Source organism: Ambystoma mexicanum, chromosome 6q (genome assembly GCF_040938575.1).
Source record: "Ambystoma mexicanum isolate Mex_15411 chromosome 6q, UKY_AmexF1_1, whole genome shotgun sequence".
Lineage (NCBI taxonomy): Eukaryota > Metazoa > Chordata > Amphibia > Caudata > Ambystomatidae > Ambystoma > Ambystoma mexicanum.
In genome coordinates, this window is record NC_090937.1 from 1,648,365,895 (window position 1) to 1,648,390,010 (window position 24,116).

The following is a 24,116-nucleotide window of genomic DNA, read 5'->3' on the forward strand; positions in this document are numbered from 1 at the left end:
CTGTCTCTCTGATATTTTCAAATGCCTCCTCTCTCATGACTTCTTCCCTCCTCCACCACCTACTCCCTCCAGTCTCCAACACTATTTCCTTTCTCCCACTGCCCCATTCTTTAACTCTATCTGACTTCCTTTCTCCCTCCCTCCCTCTAACTCCTCCACCTAATATTGCATGAATGATGACTGTAAATTATTTCAGAAAGAGAAACATAGAATAAAACAGGACAAATCTCCATAAGGAAACAGACACTTGGATTTCAAAGGACATCACAAATATGTAATTGAAAATAAATTTAATAACAGTGCGGATAGCTCAGAGGCAAGGCGCTTGACTTGGAAACAAGACAATGCATAGCAGCATAGGTTTTATAGCCGGTACCATGCTTAGATGCTGCATTCCGGCATGAAGCACAATATAAAATGTCAATTTAATTTATTAATTATCAATTCATCGGATAGTATTTTGCACAATACATTTTTCCCAGAGGAAATACCTGGAAAGCGAAACACATACACATGTAAGCTTTGTTCTGTATTACTTTTTCATCAATCATGAATTGTTTTTAATAACTGCAAATATGTTCTTACAGTGAGATATGTTCAGCTTAATACATATTTTGAGAAAGCATTTAGTCCAATGAATTATTGAACTTGTACCATCTCGACAACAGAAAGAATAACAGGAAAAATCAAATAACAATATGCACTTTGCTTTTTCCCCATAGTTTAGGAACGTTACTCTCCAAAAACAGCAGGGCCCAGTGCAGGAGACCTTGTAAGTTGTTGATGTCTTGGGTGTCAGAGTCGTCCATGTAAACACCTATGAATTACCCCATGTCGCTATAGGCCATGGATTTGCCTGAAAGTCTTCTGACATTCAGAACACGTATATGGCCTCTCCCTGTGTGTTTTATTTTGTGATGTTTCAATACACTAAGGTTGTAAATGAAATCCAGGGTGATTTTGCTAATACAGTTCTATGTTATGCTGTTGCTGGAAGTCTTATCACATGCAGAACAATTATATGTTTTCGTCCCAATGTGATTGCTTGGATGTACCACAAGGCTTCTACATTGCTAAGAAGACCTAACACATTCAGAACATGCATATGGTTTCCCACCGTGTGAATTTTTTGATGCATCACTAGTTTGCACTTTTGCTTAAAAGACTTATCACATTCAGAACATGTACATGGTTAACCCCAGTGTGATTCCTCTGATGTACCAATAGATTACCCTTCTGCTTGAATGACTTCACATTCTGAACATGAATATGGTTTCTCCCCAGGCTGTTTTCTCTGATGTACCACAAGGCTTCTACTTTGCTTGAAAGACCTATCACATTCACAACATGTAAATCATTTCTCCCCAATGTGATTCCTCTGATGTACCAATAAATGATCCTTCCGCTTGAACGACTTATCACATTCAGAACATGTATATGGTTTCTCGCCAGTGTGGTTTCTCTGATGTACCACAAGGCTTCTACTTTGCTTGAAAGACCTATCACATTCTGAACATTTATACGGTTTCAACCCAGTGTGATTTCTCTGATGTAGCACAAGTTTACCCTTTTCCTTGAAAGATTTCTCACATTCAGAACATGTATACGGTTTCTCCCCAGTATGATTCCTCTGATGTAGCACAAGTGCACTCTGTCGCTTGAACGACTTATCGCATTCAGAACATGTGTATGGTTTCTCCCCAGTGTGATTTCTCCGATGTAGCACAAGTTTACCCTTTTCCTTGAAAGATTTCTCACATTCAGAACATGTATACGGTTTTTCCCCAGTATGATTCCTCTGATGTAGCACAAGTGCACTCTGTTGCTTGAAAGACTTATCGCATTCAGAACATGTATATGGTTTCACCCCAGTGTGATTTCTCTGATGTAGCACAAGTTTACCCTTTTCCTTGAAAGACTTATCACATTCAGAACATGTATACGGTTTCTCCTCAGTGTGATTTCTCTGATGTAGCACAAGTTTACCCTTTTCCTTGAAAGACTTATCGCATTCAGAACATGTATACGGTTTCTCCCCAGTGTGATTTCTCTGATGTACCACAAGGCTTCTCCTTTGCTTGAAAGATTTCTCACATTCAGAACAAGTATATGGTTTCTCCCCAGTGTGATTTCTCTGGTGAAGCACAAGTTTACCCTTTTCCTTGAAAGACTTATCACATTCAGAACATGTATACGGTTTCTCCCTAGTGTGATTTCTATGATGTAGCACAAGGCTTATATTGTGCTTGAAAGACCTATCACATTCACAACATGTATACGGTTTCTCCCCAGTGTGATTTCTATGATGTATTACAAGATCACCCTTTCGCTTGAAGGACCTATCACATTCAGAACATGAATATGGTTTCACCCCAGTGTGAGTCCTCTGATGTACCAATAGATTACCCTTCTGCTTGAAAGACTTATTACATTCAGAACATGTATATGGTTTGACTCCAGTGTGATTTCTCTGATGTATCACAAGTTCAACCTTCTGCTTAAAAGACCTATCACATTCCGAACATGTATATGGTTTCTCCCAAGTGTGATTCCTCTGATGTATCAATAGAGTATCTTTCCGCTTGAAAGACTTATTACATTCAGAACATGTGTATGGTTTCAACTGAGTGTGGTTTCTCTGATGTATTACAAGTTTAACCTTTTCCTTGAAAGACTTATCACATTCAGTACATGTATATGGTTTCACCCCAGTGTGATTCCTCTGATGTACCAATAGAGTATCCTTCCGCTTGAAAGACTTATTACATTCAGAACATGTATATGGTTTCTGCCCAGTGTGATTCCTCTGATGTACCAATAGATTACCCTTCTGCTTGAACGACTTATCACATTCAGAACATCTATATGGGTTCATTCCAGTGTGATTTCTCTGATGTATCACAAGGGTACTCTTCTGCTTGAAAGATTTATCACATTCAGAACATGTATATGGTTTATCCCCAGCGTGATTTCTCTGATCTACCAATAGATGACTTGTTTCTTTCGAAGCCTTGTCACAGTCAGAACCTTTATGTTCTGTCTCTTCAATGTGACATCTCTGATGTGGACATATATCACCTGTTTCCTTGAAAGTTGTTTCACATTCAGAACATTCAAAAAGTACCTCCATTGTTAGAATTCTATTTTTAAATAGTAATTTCTTTGTAAGATGCTCCTTGTCAAATTCAGTATATTTATATAACAATCCGAATGTCGCGGACGGTCTCACAAGTTCAGGTGCATTTTTACACACACAAATTTCAAGAACAAACCTAAATCCTCGGGCACAGCAAGCAAGTCTGAAAATAGAAGAAAAGTTCAGCAGGGGTGTCCAAAGATAATGTTGAGCACCTTTTTACTTGTAGCGCAGAAGTACCAATTAATGAAGGAAATAAACCTCTACTTTAAAGTGGCAGCCGTAAGCATCTCCTCTGAACATTCACTTTCTCTCCTCCCTCCAAAATAAAATGAGTGGTCTACCATTAGATGGCTCTATGTTCTGGAAGAATTGTCACCAGTACACTTGTATAGTCATATTCCTTTTGGCTCATAAGAAGCGTCATTAGATAGCCATTTGTATTGAATGTTTTGGTTGTCAGTGCATTTACAAGGGACCTCTCCTTAGTGCATGCTTAAAAGTATTGTGCAAAGGAGGCAGAAGCCTCTTTAGTCCATTGATCTAGACACTCCGAGGTTAGTATCTATTCTGTAGCCATTCCCATATCCATCAAGCAATGCCTTATTCGTACACATAAGGTGAGGACTCAAAACCCCTGTTACTGGTACAGGGTTATCAAATGGGTTGTAGACAGATGAATTGAATTCATGCTCCAAAATCGTTAACAATTGTAGTCTTTTTTTAGTGAAATCTCTGCAGAGTCTGTGCAATAGTTGTAGGAAGCTATAATTTGACCGTGTCATGGGCAAGAACACACATTCGCAAGACTCAGCAATTAGTGGAAACTCTTTTCATACAATACCTTTCAAAAACATTTCACTGTCATCCACAAATCCCGCTTTATTTGTCCTGTTTGAAGGAAAACGAAAACCAGGATTAGTGTTCCATAAGTGACACATATAATTCTTGATTGAAATAGCATAAGTGGAAATCAATAATTAATGTTTTGACAATAGAACACTGGTTTGATAACATCCTGGAATACTACATGAAAAGCATTAACACAGAAATCAAGAAACTTGTGACACATTGACCATTCCTAGATCATGGCCCACAGCCAGGATTAACACAGTGTGTAGAAGTGGAGTCTTCGTAGTGTGAGAAATGTTTATCCTGTCTGTCAGTCATTGCTGGTTGTGGGCAGCTGACTGGATTTACGCTGCAGGGAAAGGATGGCAGATCAGTAATAAAGAGGAAAGGAAAGCTTTGTTTGTTCGTTTAGTATTTATTATGCACGCCGGACCCGAAGGTATCAGGGCGCAGGATATGCGAAGTCAACAGCTTAGTACATAGGTTAAATTAGTTACAGGGTAGTGGCATCAAAAGAAAACACATATAATCTAGTAAATATTAGTGTATAATATATATAGTAGGCAGTGGTGGGTCAAAACAACAGGCAGTCAATATTCAGAAGTAATGTACATTTAATTACACATGAGAGCAAGTTCAACAAGTTCATTTGTCAGCATTCTCTAGGAGCCATATAATTACATTTTGTCTGAATTTGGTGAAGGTTTGGTCCATTCTGAGTGTGGTGGGTAGTGAATTCCATAGTTGAGCTTCTGTGACTGGGAAACTGGTACCTCCAATAGTGCATAGTTTCAAACGAGATCCTGAAGGCAATTAGAGTTGACTAGTCTTGTGGGTCTAGTAGAGGTTTTTCTCGAAAATCTTTCTATTAGATATCGTGGTGCTTTGTTGTTTAGGCTTTTATGAATGTGGGAGGCTGTCTTTAGTTTTATTTTCTCCAGTGGGGATAGCCACTTGTGTTTTCTTCTAGTTTCAGAGATATGTTCTTTCCTAGAGATACTGAGTGCAGCTCTAAGGGCATTATTTTGGAGTGTCTGTATTTTGTTGGTAATATATTTGTTCGCTCCAATGTAAAGGGCATTACAGTAGTATAGTCTAGATAAGATGAGAGCTCTAGCTAGGGTCATACAACTGTTGGCTGAGAGGAAGTGTTTGCCAGATCTGATTAGTTTGCATGTGTATGCTGTCGAGGAGGCTAAGGAGTTAACCTATTTTGTGAATGTTAGTGTGGAGTCTAAGTAAAACCCTAGTGTTTTTACTTCCTTGGCAACCTTGATAAGGTTCCCATCAATGATGAATGATGAGTAGTTTGTGCAAAGTCTAGTGAGAAGAGATGCAGATCCCAGGATTAGAAGCTCTGTTTTGTCATCGTTCAGACAGAGGCCGTGAGTGGACATCCATGTCTGAACGATGCTGTAAATTCTATTCACCAATACTGAATTCTTGCAGTAGTCCCCGGTAAGTGGTAGGAGGATCTGGGTATCATCTGCATAATTAGTGTTGGTGATACCCAGACGGTCCAACTCATCAAACAGGGGCTTGGTGAATATATTATACAGGGTTGGTTAAACACATGAGCCCTGGGGCACCCTCCAAGTGACGGGGATGGGGATAGGGTTCGCGGCTGCCGAGAGTGAGAAGACCCTCATGGTTCAGTCACTGAGAACGGATTGTATCCACGCTAGGGCCTCGCTGGAGAAGTGGGCAGTGGAGTCCAGGTGGCTACATAAGACGTTGTGGTCCACCAAGTCGAAAGCCACCGACAGGTCCAGGAGGAGGAGCAATGCAAGCTTTCCATTGTCTCTTAGTTTGTCTATTGGGGCTTTAAGATCAATGAAAGCAGGTTCTCTGCCATGTAATGTCCGCTAGCCGGATTGACGAGAGCCTGAAAGTTGGTTGAGTTCTAGGAAGTTCTGGATTTGGATATATGCTACCTTCTCTGAGAATTTCAAGAGGAATGGCACTATAGTGATAGGCCTGTAGTTGGTCGGTATGGCGGGGTCTAGCGTTTGTTTTTTGAGAAGTGGAGTACCCAAGATTTCTTAAGATTGCTGGGTATCGTGTCGGATGTGAAGGAGGCATTAATAAGTTTGGTGATGAAAGGTGATAGGTCCCTAGCAGCATCCTTGATAAATATTGCTGGGCATTGGTCACCTTTGCGGTTGGAGGGTTTAAGACCCAGTATAACTTTCTCAACCTCTATAATGGAGACTTTAGAGAAGTTAAATTGGGTGGTATGATTGATTTTAGGTGGAATTGTTTTGTTGGGTGGTGGTGTGGTGACAGTTAGAGAGGCTTTTTTTGTGCTCTTTTGTTTTGAAGGTTAGCCACTTTATTGGCTAACGTGTGTTGGATATCAGAGCACCAAGTTTTATCTTTGACACAGTTGTCTTGGGCTGTGATAGGGTTTTCTAATTCTTTTAGTATTGTGAAGAGTTCCTTTGTGATCGAGTTTGCTTGCAAGATTCTGGTATTGTAAGTGTCTTGTTTTGCCAGAAGTATATCCTTCTTGTATTGGGATGAGATTTTGGTTAACTTTAATTTGTTTTCTGCGGTAGGGTGGAGTTTCCAATCGGCTTCGCATTTTCTTTTGTCTAGTCTTAGAGTCTTAGAGTTTTTAGATGAGGAGTGAACCAGTTGTTAAGGTGGTTTTTGGGCTTACTATTTCTAAGTTTTAGTGGGGCAATGTTGTCGAGAGTAGTTGTCATAGCTTTGTTATACTCTTCGAGGGTGCTCGGATCCATATTGCCCGGTAGGGAGTTGAGGGTGGGCAGAATGCAAGGGAGTCGTTTTTCTGCTGTAATATTTTTCTTGTGAATGCAGGAAGGGCAAGGGGTGCCTGTAGGGTAGGTCTTTTAGTTGCTATTGTAAAAGATATGAGGTAGTGGTCAGTCCAAATTTGGGGTGAGATAGAGGTAATGGAGACATTGCAATTATGATTTGCAACCCAATCAAGAGTTCTCCCTTTGTTGTGAGTTGGATCGTTCACTCTCTGGGAGAAGCCGAGTTCTGACAGGGTGTTGGCTGCTGCGGTGGCATGTTGGTCATTAGCATCATTAAAGCCTATGTTAAGGTCTCCTAACAGTAGCGTTTGGGAGGTATCCTTTAGATTTTCCGATAGAATCGTGGAAAGGTCTTCAATGAACGTGTTGATGGGGCCTGGGGTTCTATACACTAGGTGAATGTTCAGAATTTGCGAGTTGGCTGTCAGTATTTTGATTGACATAACTTCACAAGAGTTAATATTAGGTGAAGGTGAGATTCTCATACAGAGATCAGTTTTGGCAATAATGGCTAGTCCTCCACCTCTGGCTTCGCCTCTGTCCACTCTGAGGACTGTGCAGTTATTTGGAACAGCTAGTGACAGTGCAGTGACTGCAGCCTCGTGAAGCCATGATTCTTTGACTGCGATAAAATCGTAGTCTTCTGTTAAGATAGCTTCTGCAATTTCAGTGGATGAGCGACTAAAGATCTAGCATTTATTAGGGCTCCTTTAAGTTTAGGGGTGGATTTTTCTGGGGGTGGACGGGTGGAGCTGTCTAGATCGGTTAGGTGGATATGGGATCTAGATATTTTAGTGTGGGGTTTGTTTTTGCTACTATTAGTAAAGTGACTAAGCTTGGGAGAGAGTTTGTATGATACTTTGCTCTCATATCTGATGAGTGGGCCATATAATCTAGGTAAACGAGCTCGGAGTCTAGAATTTCTAAATATAGTGTTGCGCGGGGTCGATAGGAAGGGTGCATTTGGCTTATATGATGGGGAATTTGGAGACAAGGTCTGGTTGTCCATATATTTCCTGTCCTAGTTGTTGTCGACATTGTGCCATTAGCATAAGGATGGCATGTAGGTAAAGTGGGTTAGGCCGTGGGTACATAGTGTATTGGTATAGTGTACAATGTGATGCGCAATGACTAGACCATAACAGTACTACCTTCATATAGAGTAAGGCAGAAAACTATGAGTAGTCAAGGTGATCATAGTAGGTTATGCATATCATTTAGTTAACGTAATTGTCATAAGCAATAACATTGGCATCTAGTGGCTATTGACGTTATGCTAGGGATTTGTGTTTCCTAAGCAGTTATCTATGTATGGCCTGGTAGACAGTTATGACATTAAGACCTTTTACCGTAGTGTGCATACATGTTACTGTAGCGTGTACGTGCCATTTGTTAGTTTGGACAGCGGCTACATGTGATACAATTCACATAATTTGGCCTAGTCATTACATGGATAATATTGGGTCACCCAAACCAAGGAGCTTAGACAGTTAGCAGGGGTATAGTGAACAGTACTTTCTTTGTTAATAGTGGGGGCCACTGATAATAGGTTGGCAACCACATTAAAATACAATAAGAGGACTAATAATGTGGTAGCAATTGGAAGTGCTCATTCAGTACAAGTGTCAGTTAATGCAGGCGAGAGTGCCTGTGCTAGATCATTTAGCGGAGATGGAGCGGTGGGCAGCTTACCAGCGCAGGCTATCAATGTCCAATAATGTCAACTGCACGTGAGACAAGCAGCAGTGCAGCAAAGGTGGATGACGGGCCGTAAGAGCATAATGAGTAAATGAGGCAGGTAGCGTGTGTGGCTACACGGACATGTTGTTACCGGCATGCCGGTAATGACCGATTTTTAGCGCAAATCTCATAATGAGGCCCAATGAGTAGGTAATAAAACAAATCGGTTTCATTTTCTATGTTAGAGGAATAAACACCGTCTTGCTTAAGAGCTAAGACAAACATTTGTGACGCTCGCTCCTTGAATTAGGGACATTTCGAACCAGTAGATATTTCAACTTGAAGCCATTAGAGATAAGTCGGCAAGAAGCCAACACTTGATAATTCGACAACAAGCTGAGGTGAGGTACAAAACACATTGTTTATCTTTATCCTAAGAAGAATAGGGAGGTACTTCTAAGTCAAGTGTCAGAAGCAGGGGGTTTGCCCACCAAGTGACAACATTTATGGTAAGGGGGATTTAAAAGTGGGGGACGCTATAAATATGCTGCTCGTCCAAATGCCAGGGCTATCCGCCCAGATACCACCAAAAGGAATTACCGTTAGAGCCACTTCCTCGGGCAGTATTACCTCTGGATTGAAGTGGCAGTGGCAATGCAAGTACCGAGGACTCGGAGCATTTTCTGTGGAATTACCGCAGCAGTAATTCCGCCATTGTAATGTTGCTGTAATTGGGCGGGAAGTTAACAGATCTCCCTTCAGTTTATAGCAGTAGGTGACTCCTCCAACCAGACCTTCCAGGATTTTGCGGCATGAAATGGCACATTTTGCGCCATGAAATGGTAAATTTTGCGGCACAAACCTTTATTTATTGCAGCATTTTTGCGGGACATTTTGTATTAACTGGAGGGTGTAAGTTTGCCACATTGCAGGAAATAGGCAGAGTGCAAGGCTACAAGAGAGCCAGGGTATCATTATTATGTATCTTTTGTATTAATTTAATAGGAAGAGTCCCAGATGTCTCTGGCTTGGCAGAACAGTGTTTGATTTGGCTACATTTCTAGTTTAATGTTCATGCCTATTTAATAGTATTAACTAAATTGATCATTATCAATTGTAATGCTGAAAATATTCCCCTTCTATGTTCTCCAATCCCCCAAACACCCACACACCTCTCTAACCAACACACATCTCACCAACTCCCCATCACAACTTGCATTCCTTAACCTCTCACTCTGTCATACAAATACTCATGTGTTATGTCACACTGTCAAGTCACAATTTGCACTGCCCAGCCCCTGCCACACTCCAAATCATACTCCCAACTCACACCTTACACTCTACAATTCCTCCCGCAATATACCGTCCTTCATTCTTTTGTGCTGCTTCTGCATCTCGCATCCTTTCTCCCATTCTATCGCACTCTTCCCTCATCCTTTTTCCCAATCTGCAGCTCACTGCCTCTTTCTGGCCGCTTCCTCTCTGCTTTCTTGCTCACTTAACCACATGCTCCCTCTACTTTCTGTACCTCTGCTCGCTCTCAGATTTCTGGCCCACCGCATCACTACTCTCTCGGCTCTCTTGTGCAGCGCTTCCTCCTCTGACCCACTGCTCTCCCTCTGCTTTCTTGCCTATCACTTCACATCTCACCCATCACTCTCCCTCTCTCTCATAATGTAACAATTTTTTTATTTTTTTTAAATGTAGATTTTGACCCAGTTCCTCAAATAATGGGGCATTTAAAAAAGAACGGATGATATGCTATTTTTAGACAACCCATTTTTGGAAATGAGCAGGTCACCTTATTCTCAAAGGTGACCGGTGCATTTCCACAGGCTTGAGCTGTAGCGCAAATTGTATGCTGACCAGCTGCCTTGAATGGTGTTCTGGGTTGTTTGACCGAAGTGTAATTATTTGCAGCGGAATTTACTGTAGTCAATTTCGCTGCAAATTGATTTGCACTTCAGCCAAACAACCCAGAATCTACCTTTCACCACCACCCCACAACCTCCCCTACTTAACTGCTTGGTAGCTGCCGCTTCCCCTGCAACCCTGCGGTGCCGGATCCGACTCGGCAGGGTCCCTTTTTCGTTATTTTATTTTTTTTCTGTCCCCGCCTCCAATTACTGAACATGGGGAGTGGGTGACACCCCCGCAACACATGTTCAGTATTTATAAAAATCGATCGAATAGTACTGGACGAAATATGTCAAATTGTAACATTCGATAGATTTTTGTCATCAAAATGGGCAGTACTTTGAATAGGATCGCTCTCCCGACAGTGTTCTGTAAGCACCCAGCGCCTTTCACAGGCACAGGCCCTCCAAGTGACTGCCGCTGTAAAATGCGACCCAAAAAATGCTTTTTTATCCTGTTTGAGGAACAGAAAGGCAAGCGACACAGCAGCGGTTCATACCTTAAAAGAAATGCATGACAGGGTCAGGAAAGACCCTGGGGGTCATTACGACCCAGGTGCAAATGGATACCAGGCACCGGTAATGACACCGGTGACGGTAATCCCTTTGCGCCCTATTCTGAGGTCCCTTTGCGGGTCCTTCCCTTAATGCCTGGTTTTAGCACATTTTTAGTACAAACACATTTTGTTTGAGTCTGAAGGATAGGACAACTAAAAGTGAACTAAAAGTGATGGTAACTACTCAATTTTTAATCCTAGAAAAAACACAAGGTAGCAAAGTGGGAGCGATCAAAACGCTGCAAGTGAGAAAGATTAAAAATCAAGCAAAAACAAAGAGCTGCAATGCTAACAACTCCCGGAAATTCTTAAGAAACATCAAGGCCCTGTACTGTATGAGCTGATTATGCAGTGGGCCTCATTACAAGTTTGGCAATAGCCGTGTCGGTAAAACCCATAGGCTGCCCTGAACTTTTTAAAAAAATGTTTTATTTGTATTTGGTTTTCAAAAAAACTTTTACAAAAGGCAGACAATTTTTTTTGTAACCTGTTAGAATGCTCCCAATCAAATGCTCAACACACAATATCGTACATTTAAAAACAGAAAAAAGAGAAAGAAAATAGAAAAAATGATCGTAACTGATCAAATAAGAAAGCCAAAAGTTCAAATTTTACTGTTGGCCTAACTGACTTAAATTTTCATAACAGCATATACTGTTAACAGAACAAACAAACCAAAAAAAAATCAATGGTTCTAAATATCGAAGAAAGACTCTGTCCATTAATGATTAGTTAATTTTCAGGGAAAAGAGTCAGTTTTACTGGAGTTGTCACCAACCCACATACTTCTTCAATAAATTTAACAATAGCCAGTTTTAATGACACAGAGTTCCCGTGCAGCATGTCCCACCAGACCGTGCCAATATTGACACAGTCAGGATTGGAGACAAACTTAACAAAAGCACTCACTCTTTGTGGCTCAATAACCTTACATTCCAGTAAGAGATGTCTCAAGATTTCGATTACTAAAGGATGTTTACAAAACCGACACAGAATGTGTTTACCTTTTCTCCTGGTCTGATTTCTAGGATTTCTCCTGTCAATAGTACATTAAAACAGAAAGGCAATATGGCAATTATGATCGGGAAATTTGAGAAGGTCTGATTCGGGGATTCCCATAGGTTTCCCATATGGAACTAGATGGCAATATACTTTAGATGCGTGGACATCTCCGTTGTCACTGCCCAGTCTTTATACTGAAGAAATCGTTTTGTTCTAGAAGGATTGGACATCAAGGTTAATTGTGATAGTCCAATACTGTCCAAAGTTTTTAGACATCTAATTGAAGGATCATTAACCAACGTGACTCTGTGGAGCCCATTTTCATTTCTTGCCCTATTTCGGCATAAAGACAATTGCGCTTAGCCATAAACAAGTTTCTGTATAGTGCCATCCTTTTCCATTGAACCATGCAATCTAATGACAGAAGTCCCAGAGTGTGTTTAATGGGACGCATTTCGGTAAAGAATAAATCAGACTTCTCCAAATCTTTGATTCTAGTTTGTGCAAAAGTGCAGGAGAATAGATCGGCAGTATCTCTAAGCCGTAAATAATTTTAGGAATAACTTAACTTGTAGAACCTCAGTAAAGAATCAGGGAGTATCTACAGTACTTGTGTGCCACTTTTTTCAGCTGAGATATTAAGTTAATTGTTCTTTCTTGGAAACAATTCCAGTAAAGGTAATTGTTGTTGGTGTCAAACACAGGAAAACCCAAATAGCGCATTGATCTAGTCTTTGCGAGCATATAATCGTTTAAACTCCATTTAAAAGTAGGAGTTTTTTTAACGTTTTGTAAGGCACATTATAACCGATTTCTTTTTGTTCATTATTAAACATTTATTTTGGGTGTATATAGCGAAAGCAGTACGATCAACAGAAAATCGTCAGCGTAGGCACACCAATTTGTTTTATTTCCTTCAATTTTAGGTGAAATTAGTGAGGCAACTTCTAGTATCTTCCCTGCGTCTGACACATAAAGGTTGAATAGTGTCGGTCCAAACATACATCTCTGCCGAAGACCATTTGAGGTTTTTATCGGGCAGGATAAATTAACATCGGCGTTCATTCTTACCTGAATTAATGATCCATCATGAAGATGGACTAGAACTGCAAGTATTCCCCAAGGAAGACCAAGGGCCTCATTACGACCCTTGCGCTCCCGGAATGGAGGGGGCCGGTACGGGACCGGCCACCTTCATTCTGGGAGCGCGTATTACAAGGTTCCCTTCGCAGGACCCGGATCAGACATCTGGTAAAACCAGACGTCTTTTCCGGGTCCCACGAGGGGAAGAGGGCGGTAACAAAGGGACACTTATAATGTGCTCATTGTTACCTCCATTCCCATTCCCACTGAGCCCTATGGGGGCTCAAATGGGAATGGGGAATGGGGAATGGTTCCTGCTAGGAGGACTTACCGGGTCCTCCTATGTCGGAATGACCCGGTAAATCCCCATTGCAGGAACCCGGTAAAGGAGCCCGGTTTGGAGGCAGCCGTGGAGCTGATAGCTCCAGGGCTGCCTCCAAACTCGTAATGAGGCCCCAAGATGTAAAAGCTTAGACAAATAGTAGAATTCTCTCTACTTTATCGAATGCTAATGAAAGGTCAATAGCGGCCATATATATTGGAGTGGCTGGTTTTTTTTCACATGTTTTTTCTAGAAGTAGATTAACTATTAGGCCTCCAATTTCTGTACCCATGCCTTTTCGGAAGCCAAACTGTTTATTGGATAAGATGTTATTTGAGTCATCCCATTCCACTATGTGTTTAAGCACTAACCCAGAAAAAAATGTTTGAGTCTGCGTCCATGATTGCAATTGGCCAATAATTAGAAAGCATCTGCCTATCACCTTTCTTGTAAAAAGGAAAAATATTCAGCCAGGGTCACGGTCAATGGCCGTCTTTCCGGTTCTTTTCGACTCCGATGGGGGACGAGACAGGGTTGCCCCCTGTCCCCACTCCTCTTCGCCCTGACCATGCAGTTGCTGGTTGAGGACCTTCGGAGAGCGATGGAGGTGAAAGGTATAGAGGTGGGGGACAGGTCGTTTAAAGTAGGTCTCTATGCAGATGATGTTCTGGTCCACCTGAGATACCCGGCACAATCAGTCCCCGCGGCCCTCCAGGTAATCAGTAGGTTTGGGACATTTTCAGGTTTTAAGGTCAACGTAAGTAAATCAGTGATTTCTCTCTTTGCCCCCAACTCGGCAAGGAATCTGGTTAAATTGGAACCCCTGGGCCTTCGCATTCAGACTGAGGGACTAAAGTACCTGGGAGTAAATATAGTACGCCCCGATAGAGACATAGGACAGGCCAACTATCCCCCCTTGTTCGACAAGCTGTTCACAGAAATGGAAACTTGGGGCAAAGGGCAAATATCTTGGATGGGTAGACTTAATGCAGTCAAGATGAACTTTCTCCACAGGGTGCTTTACCTTTTCCAGATGCTGCCCATAGAAGCTCCGGTAGCTTACCTGAAAGAAGCCAAACGCTGCATACAAAGGTTCATATGGCAGGGCAAGAAACCTAGAGTGGGCTACGAAATTCTAACACTCCCCAAAGAAAAAGGGGTGGTGGGCCTCCGAGATTTGCAGGCATATTACAGGGCCGCACAGCTTAGAGCCTTGGTCCCCCATCTTAGAAAAGACAAAGGGCCTCATTATAACCCAGGTTAATGGTGCCGGTAAAGGTGCCGGTGCCGTCAACCCCGTCCTGCCTGATTACGAGGTCCCCTTGCGAGACCCGGTCTGCACGTCTGGTTTCACCAGACTCTCAGAACGGGTCCCGCGAGGGGAGGAGGGAGCAAACAACGGGCCGCTCGTAATCGGCCCGTTGTTTGCTCCCTCGCCCATTCCCATTCAGCCTTATGGGGGCTGAAATGGGAATGGGGAAGGTCTGGGTCCCGGTTCCCAGAAGGAGGGATTACCGGGCCCTCCGAACTCGGAATGGCCCGGTAATTTCTCATTCTGGGAACCAGGACCCGGACGCGATTTCGGCGGCAGCCATGCCGCCAATAGCGGCATGGCTACCGCCGAGGTCGTAATGAGGCCCCAAGACAAGCAATGGGTATATCAGGAAAATGCCCATTTTCACCCAGTCACGGTTGGGGTGTGGCTCTGGGTTCCCTTCCCTAAACTGCTGAAGCATATTAGAGAGCACCCCTACCTGAAGACCATGTGGGAGGCCCTGGAGAAGGAGGTAAGTCGGGTCAGGTCACGACCTGGCCTTCGCCAATGAGCCACATCTAGTCCCCACCAATCAGAGATGCCATTCCGGAAGTGGGTCAATACCAAGCCTGGTTCGAGGCGGGGCCTGCCAGGGTGGGCCAACTATTCCGCAACAATGGAGTCATAGGCATCCAAGACCTGGAGGAGGCCCTAGGCATTGGGACCCTTTTGCCTTTGCTCTACCTCCGACTCAAGGGGGTCCTTACTTCCGCTAATCTCAAACCTTTGATTCAAAGAGACCTCTCCCTAGTGGAGAAAGCCCTAGATACTCATACCGATACCAAGGGCCTCATCTCAGCACTTTATCGGGCACTGCCAGTACTAAGAGAGAAGGCGGCTGGAAGTCTCAAGTTAAAATGGGCTAGGGACCTGGGCCTCGACATTGGGAGATGGACTCTGGGCTCGGATATGCGGGAGGGCCTCCAAGACCTCAATAGCCTGCCAATACAAAATGCATGCTATAAAACTCTTATACAGGTGGCAGTACGACCCTGGCTTGATTGCAATGATGTTCCCGGCTGTGGACCCTCACTGCTGGCAATGATGCGGGGAGAGGGCCTACTATTGGCATATGTGGTGGTCATGTTGTAAAGTACAAATCTACTGGACGGAGGTCCTGGGGTGGATATGAGATGCGGGGGGGGTTCGTATAGCTTGGATTGGTTTGGAGAAAAACGAAGAACAATGGATGAAACTCCCCTCCCTAGCACATTTCTTATTGTTAGCAGCAAGAGCCTGTCGGGCTAGACATTGGAAGAGACTGGCGCTCCCGTCCCTGCGAGAATGGGTGGGAACAGCCAAAGAAATACACTTGATGGAAAAACTCACGGCAGCCATCAAGGAGACAGAATGTCCCAGTTTTTGGAGGTCTTTGGTAATATGGCTAGTTAGTCCGTGCTTGGGGTCGATCCTCGGACCCGGCCCCATGGATAGTATATTAGTTTTCCACGGTCATACGTGGAGCACAATACAAATGACTTGAAGTAGTAACACCCAGCTTTTGCTCCACGAGTCCAGTCCATTGGCATATTTCCCTGATTCTTACTTCCCGGAAATTTTTGATTTAAGAGAGGGGGGGGTGAGGGGTTGGGTTGTTTTGGACTGGTGAGTTGACAGGAATTATTATAAAAGTTATGGGCATTCTTGCCCCATAATGTTGGCCACCTGGCCCCTGTTTATGTTTTGAAGAAATGCTAATAAAAACGGACTTGGCAAAAAAAGAAAAAAAGGAAAAATATACGAGATGTTCCAAGAAGCAGGAATGTGTTGGGTTAGCTTTATATCATGGAATAGCAAAGCAAGTGCTTTAGCGCAAATCTCCGGATTTGACTTTAAATGGACATTGGCTAAACCGTTGGGACACACGCCATTGATGGATTGGAGGATATAATCTGTTTTTCTATTTCTGACAATGTAAAATTACATTCCCATGGATGAGTTCAACAAACCTTCAGTTTATTCGGGATAGCAAACCGGCCTGCATCCAGGTATTCGAAGTACTTAATCCAGATGTCTTCCGTAATACTATTCGATTGGAGGGTAACCTGCGATGATTCCAAGTGGTTAATTAGGCTCCAGAATTGCGACCAGCGTGCTCTCTAAGTGCCTTTAGCATGGGACCATTATCCGCTTAAAGCATAGAGACCTTAAATCCAGTTTTTCAGGCCCTGTTTTACCGCACGTACTCTCCTAACTTTTAATTCCAAATTTATAGTACTATTTAATATCTTCCTAATGTTTCGATTAGACACATTTTATTTTTGACTAACTAAAGAATCAAATACATGAGACTGGGGAAAGTTGCGTGTCACTCTATGCTTAGTCGTGATTGAACGTGCAATCAAAGATTGCAAGTATACCAGGAAGGTACTGATTGTCTTTTGTCCCATGGGTTTGAGTGATGTTCATAGAGGAAAGTGAGGTTTAATTTACTAACATTTCCCTCGTGCCATTTTATTCAGTTACCGGATTGATTTACAGGCATTGCAACTTCCATTTTGCCTCTATCAGGAGAATGGGATCATCTCGACTTATAAATGTATGGTCACTGAGAATGGAATCAACCACCGAAAACTTCACACAAGAATCGAGCCATTTTTTAGATAAGAACACATGGTCAATGAAAGACATTTTATGTCCATTGGACCACGTGTTCATATTAGAAGAAATGTTAAACAGAGCATTCACATGAGAGAGGCCCCAATTTTCAAATAGGTGGCGCCAAATATGACCTTGGACTATTTTCCTATTGCTTCCCCGAGGAGCTCCTTCAATAGTCTGATTTTTTGCAATATTTCTTAGCAAAATAGACCCCATATTTTTACTAGAACCAAGGCCATATTTTGTCTCAGCATTCAAACCTCCAGCGACTTTAACCTGTAGTCCTGAGAATTTCAACATCATGCTGATTAAAACAACATTTTGGGCCTCATTACACGGAAGGCGGTGATCCAGGGTGCTATTAGCACCCTGGACCATGCCGGTAAATTACCGGCACCGCCTTGGCGGTAAGGGGATTTACCGCCCCATCCCAAGGTCGGTGGGACGGTAAATCCCCCTTCCGCCATTGCCCTTCCCCATTCCCATTTCTGCCCCATAGGGCTCTATGGGAATGGGGAAGGCGCTAATTACGGCACCGCAATTTTGCGGTGCCGTAATTAGCTCCGAGGTCCCTTAGCGGGTTGGTTTTTAACGCCTGCAAAAAGCAGGCGTTAGAGCACCAACCCGCTAAGGGACCTCGTAGTACGGCGGTAAGGGTTAACGCTCACCGTTGCCATTAACGGTGACCGTTAACCCTTACCGCCGTCCGTGTAATGAGGCCCTTTGTCTTGCTATAGGATCTGCCAATTCCCCAATAGGGTTCCAATAAATATTTATTCCCAAGACATTGGAAGGCTTTGAATTGATGTTAGTCTCCAGAACCAGTGCAAAAGGAACAAGTTACTTACCTGTAACTGTTGTTTTCCAGCACGGGTCTGGCATGGATTCACATGAATGTTCCCTGTCGTCAGGCTGGGAATCCTCGGTAAAGAAAAAATCAGTTTCAGTTTCATTTCTGAACTGTCTATCTCCTAACAACCAATCACTGGAATCTGGGTCATACTACCCCCAGCCAATGACTGCATCTACTTAAGCCCCTACTCTGGCAGCCATCTTCAGATGTGGTAGCACATAACGTGGCAGTAGGACACGAGAAGAGCCGCAGAGGGGAAGGCTGGAAGGTTTGCATGTGAATCCATGCCAGACCCATGCTGGAGAACAACAGAGTTACAGGTAAGTAACTTGTTCCTTCTCCAGCATGGGGTCTGGCATGGATTCACATGCTCATGAATAAAGAATACATAGCAGTACACACATTCACAACCACGCGAGGTGGCAAGGCTCAGCATTAAGCATCTCAACATCTCAACATTAAGCATCTCTTACCTCCTCACCAGGCTCACCTTCAAGCGAACAGGTTGCGCAGCACTGCTTGGCTGACTCTGGACTCCTCCCTGGAATCCCAGTCGATGCAGTAGAATTTCGTGAAGGTGTGTGTCCACCTCCACGTAGCAGGCCTGCAGATGTCCAGCAGGGGCACACCAGACAGGAACGCTGTAGTGGCAGCAATCGCTCTTGTCGAATGGGCTCTCGGATGGCCAGGCAATGGTCAGTTCACCAACCGGTGACAATGGGTGATGCAGCTGGAGAGCCACCTGGAAATGGAAGCCTTGGAGAGGGCCTTCCCTTGGTTCACAGGGCCAAAGTTCACAAACAGCTGTGATGTCTTCCGAAAACACTTTGTGCGGTCCACATAGAACTTCAGCGCTCTAGCCACATCCAGCAAGTGCAAAGTCCTCTCAGCCGCTGATGAAGGCGACGGGAAGAAAACAGGTAACACCAAGGGATCTTTGAGATGGAAGTCCGACAGCACCTTTGGTGTGAAAGAGGGGTGCGTCCGCAGCACCACCCTCATCTCATGGAATGTCAAGTAAGGCGGCTTACAAGGGAGGGCTGGATCCCTCCCACTCGTCGTGCAGAAGGGATGGCTACCAGAAACGCTGTCTTCCATGATAAAAACTTCAGAGATGCCGAATGCAGAGGCTCGAACAGGGGACCCATGAGCCTAGCCAGCACCACACTGAGCTCCCACGCCGGGGCTGGAGCCTTCACCGACGGGAACAAACGGAAAAGTCCTTTCATGAATTCCTTAACCAGGCAGTGTGACCATAACGACGACTGCTCCAGAGTTCTGGTGCAGCGGGATATAGCCGCCAGATGAACCTTGGTGGATATGAGCCAACCCCGCCTTGGCCAGCAACAGTAATTACGGCAGCACCTGCAGAGCCGTAATCCGTAGAGGGTCGAGTTTATGTGCGCGGCACCAGACGGCGAACCTCTTCCACTTATGTCCGTAGCATTTCAGTGTAGAAAAAGCTCTGGCCTTGGCAAAAATGTCCTTGCTGTCCTCCGGGAGATCGTATCCACCAAACTCTAGCGCTGCAGGAGCCAGGCCTGCAAGTTCAGCGACCCTGGGTTGTGGTGCAGAATCGTGCCTCCTTTCCTGGAGAGCAGATCTCCATCCGCCGGATGCTTGATTGGAGGGGACGCTGACATGTCCAGAAGGTTCGGGTATCATATCTGTCTCGGCCACGCCGCTGAGACAAGGATCATATTGTACTGGGACCGTCTGAGTTGATTGATGAGTCGCAGAAGCATTGGCAATGGTGGATATGCACATGGAAACAGGCCATCCCAGGGGAAAGAGCACGCATCCCCCATGTTCCCCGGCTGGGGAAACCTGCTGGCGAACCTCCGGCACTTGGTGTTTGTCGCTGTCGCAAACAGATCGATGTGGGGATTGCCCCATCGTCAGAACAGAAGATCCACTTGGTCCTGTCGAAGCTCCCACTTGTGGCACAAGCGCAGCTCCCTGCTGAGGGAGTCGGCGATGACCGTCTTCACTCCTGCCAGATGAAACGGGACGAGGAATATTCCCTGGGCCACGGCCCAGTGCCATAAGTCTTGCGCCTCTCAGGAGAGTGCTGGGGATCTAGTGCCCCCCTGTTTCCAGATGTAGAATATCGTGGTGGTGTTGTCCGTGAAGACTCGTAGCACTTTACCTTTGAGGAATGAAGGAACGACTTAAGGGCCCAAAACACTGCCCATAGCTCCAAAACGTTGATATGCAACAACTTCTCCTCCAGCAGCCACTTGCGTGGAGGTCTCCGATGTGAGCGCCACATCCTTCCAGGGAGGCGTCCGTCATGACCGTCTCCTGATGGCGAGGGGTCTGGAAATCTTTGCCTGCTGCCAGATGTGCACGGACACCCCACCACCGTATCGCTCGACAGAATGTCTCGAAGCTTCCCAATACCTGAATCCACCGGGCGTCGAGGTACTCTTGCAGTGGCCGCATCTGCAGCCTGCATAGTCTAACGAGGTATATGCATGATAACATCATGCCGAGAAGGGATTTGATGGACCTCACCCTTGCAATCTTCAGGGTCAACAGCCGTTGCACCTTGCCCAAGATGGCTGCTATCCTCTCCTCCGACGGAGATGCCAGGCCCGACACCGTGTTGAGTCGGGACCCCAGGAACAGTGCGTCTTGCGATGGCACCAAGCAAGACTTTGCATAGTTCACCGAGAACCCCAGTTCCGTCAGCTACCGGACGGTTTCTGCCGTGTGAGCGCCGGCGACCTCCCTCGATTTCCCTCAGATGAGCCAGTCGTCCAGGTAGGGCTAAACGTCGATCCCTCGGAGACGCAGCCATGCCGCCACTGGCTGCAGGCACTTGGTGAACACCCTTGGCGCTGACTTTAAACCGAAGGGGAAGGCCTTGAACTGATAGTGCTGCCCTTGGACCACGAAGCACAGGAACTTGCGGTGCCCCTTGTGGATGGGAATGTGAAAGTAAGCGTCCTCCAAGTCCAGCGTCGACAGGAAGTCCCCTTCTTCCAGTTGTCCCAGCACGTGCTGAAGGGTGGCCATCCGAAACTTCTGGGACCTTATCTACTTGTTCAAGCGGCAGAGGTTCAGGATGGGCCGCCAGCCGACCATCTCCTTCTTGACGAGGGAGTACCGAGAGTACACTCTGGAGTTCCGGAGCCTCTTTGGAATGAGTTCTATCGCGCCCTTTTTCAGCATGGCCCGCACCTCCAGCAGAAGCTGGGGGATGTGGTTTTCCTGCCTGGCCATGGGTGGTATACACGGACACTTCCGTAGGAATTCCAGAGTGTGTCCGTGGGCCAGCGCGTCTAGCACCCAACGGTCGGTGGAGATGGTATTCCACACGCCGACGAAGTTCGCTAGCCGGCCTCCCACCGGGGTGTGCGGGTGGGGGCTCGACGTCTCGGCCAGTTCAATCTTGCTTCGCCGTGGAGGAGCCGCCTTGGGATCCTTGACGCCAACGGCGACCTCCTCTGGGCTTGCTGCGGCCCCTGTAGGCCTCCTGGGTCAAAGAGCAGGACGGTTGACGGTAGGACGATACGAAGCCACCATAGCCTTTGGAGGAAACCTGGGATTTTCCTCCAGAGGTCCGAAAAGACGGCCGTCGCTGCTGAAGCATGCCCAAAACATGCGCCGTCTCCGTAGCGGTGTTGATGGCAGTCTTGATGGCCTAGAAAGACTCATCCACCTTGGACTGCACAACTTGGCGGAAGTTAGTGGCCTTCAGACAGCCCCGCCGACGAAGGCAAACGCTGTTGCCCATCTAGGGGAACCCTGAGTCTGTGATGTCCGTGGCTACCGTGATGGCATGGTGTGACACCACCTAGCCTTCCTGCAGAATCTCCAGCACTTCCGCTCACTTGTTGTCGGGCAGGAAGTCGAGGAGGGGAGTGATCTTGAACCAAAGCTCCCTACCCTAACGTGCCACAATGCCTTGATAGTCGTTGCTGCCGACGAGATGACTTGTCGTCCCATGGCGTCCAGCTTCTTTCCCTCGCTGTCCAGGGGGGAGGAGGATGTCGATGCAGAGGAACCCACAGACTTCTTCCTAGCCGCCGCTGAGACCACCAAATTCGGTGAAGGCTGGGATCTCAAGCACTTGGGTGCAGAGTCCGGCACCCTGTACTTTTTCTCATACCGGTCCCTCTTCGATGGGGCAGAGGACGGGTTCTTCATGAGGGACAGTCCCTCGTCCCAAATGTCGTCTAACAACGGGATAGACAGCACGGTCTTCCTCTTAGCCTCCCGGCGCTGGTACAGGAAGCCCTCCTTCTTTTCCTCTGGAGTCAGTTGGAACAACTCTAAGGCCCACTATATCATGGCGTGAAACAAGCCATTCTCGTCAGGCGGCGAGGCTCTGGGCGGCGGGGATGGGAGAACCACTCCGCCGTCGTCATCCGTACCCATGCCGTCATTGCTGTATCCCGCTCTGTTTCGTCCCTCGGTGGGAGGGGGGGTGACAGATGGCAAGGAGGTGGAGGGTGAACTCTCTTCTTGTGTGGGGGTTCCCCCGATGGCCCAGATGCTGTGGGGTTTCCCATTGACATCAAGGGCATCCTTATCCGAATCTCTGAGCACAGAGTGTGTAGAGGCTGAAGGATGTCCACAGAGATGTCCGCCGGAGACAGCGGTGGCTGCTGCGGCGGCTGCAGTGGAAGGGACGGCGGCAGGGGCATAGTGTCCTCTGGCTCCTGAATGCCCTGCTCCTCTTCGTCGGTGTCTCAGTCATTCTCCACAAATGCCTCGTCGGGGTCCCTCCCATAGGACCTGGCCTCGACTAAACTTTGGTCGAAGACGGTCTTGAGAACAGCAAGCTCCTCCTCTGAGGAGATGTCTATGCCATGTAGGACTACCGTGCCCCCCCCTTCTTCTCGATCACGGGAGACGGTTTCGGGGAGATGACCGGCATCGTCTTCACCGGTGTCTTCTCTACAGGCTGATACGATGATTCCCTCCTGGCTGGCAGGGAAACTCTCACTTTGGGGCATGTGTCCTATCAACAGCCTTCGCCATGAATGCCAGCACTCCTTCAATGGAGGTGTTCACCGAATTTGGGCCTCAACGACCTTGGTCGGGCTTAGGGCCTTCACCGTGGGGGGAGGGTCAGCACCGCGCTCCCCTTTGGCCTTCTCCGTTGGAGCCGACTGGGGCTTCTCCAGAAGTTTACCCGGGTGCTCCGACTTCCTCTTCTTCGGCGAGCAGGAGAGTTGGCTCATGGTCGAAGGTGCTAGAGATGCTGCGCCCACCCTGGCCCCCTGAGGAGCCCATCCCAACGGCGCTAACGGTGCCCGCTGACTCGCAGTGCTTTGCCTTCAGTTGGGCCCCTGTCGCCAGAGCGCCCTCAAAGGTCTTAGAAGACTGCTCGGATTTCTTCTTGTGGCTGGGTGACCGGGACTCACCCGGCTGGAGCCACTTGGTAAGCCGCTCGCGACAGTCCTTCATGGTGCCGGCCCCATATCCCTGCAGAACGCAGAGGCCTCCTCCACGTGCGTCTGGTCGGTATGTAGGCAGTAGAGGAAGAGGGAGTGCCGATCGTCAAGGAAAATGTTCCGTAGGTCGCATCCCAGGCAAATCCTGAACAGAGGTGTTGAGTCTCCGCTATCTTCAGCCATTTCTACGTGTAGGCCAAGAATCTTCGAGAATCCTCCAAGAAGGGAACTCGAAGAAATTTGCCCTTGAGAGGTGTAGAAAGTTCTGAAAAACGGGTCCCCATTAGTCGGATGATTGATCGATGGAGCTTGAGGCTCGATTGACCGAAAAAATAAGAGTAACCTCTTAGAAAAATCACAAACGCAGTAAAAGCTTCAGAGCTATAGGACAAGGACTACCAACACTTCAACGTGCAGTAAAAATCTGAAGATGGCTGCCAGTGGAGGGGTTTAGGTAGAAGGCAGTCATTGGCTGGGGGCAGTATGACCCAGAGAACAGTGATTGGTTGTTAGGAGAAAGACAATTCAGAAACAAAACTGAAACAGATTTTTTCTTTACCGAGGAGTCCCAGCCTGAAGACGGGAAATATTCCTGAGCATGTGAATCC

The 24,116-nt window shown here is 46.1% G+C and overlaps 1 protein-coding gene across 2 annotated transcripts in view; it reads right to left on the reverse strand.

Moving 5' to 3' along the window:
- Nucleotides 1-415: 415 nt before the first annotated feature.
- Nucleotides 416-24,116, reverse strand: part of LOC138516973 (zinc finger protein 268-like) — a 387,224-nt gene continuing 363,523 nt past the window's right edge. For both annotated transcript variants that reach the window (XM_069632459.1, XM_069632458.1), the window contains exons 2-3: nt 3,981-4,027; nt 416-3,299 (exon numbers count right to left, since the gene is read on the reverse strand). In XM_069632459.1, the coding sequence (XP_069488560.1) occupies nt 1,355-3,130 (1,776 nt within the window). In that variant the 5' untranslated portion in view covers nt 3,131-3,299; nt 3,981-4,027 and the 3' untranslated portion in view covers nt 416-1,354. The remainder of the gene's footprint in view (nt 3,300-3,980; nt 4,028-24,116) is intronic.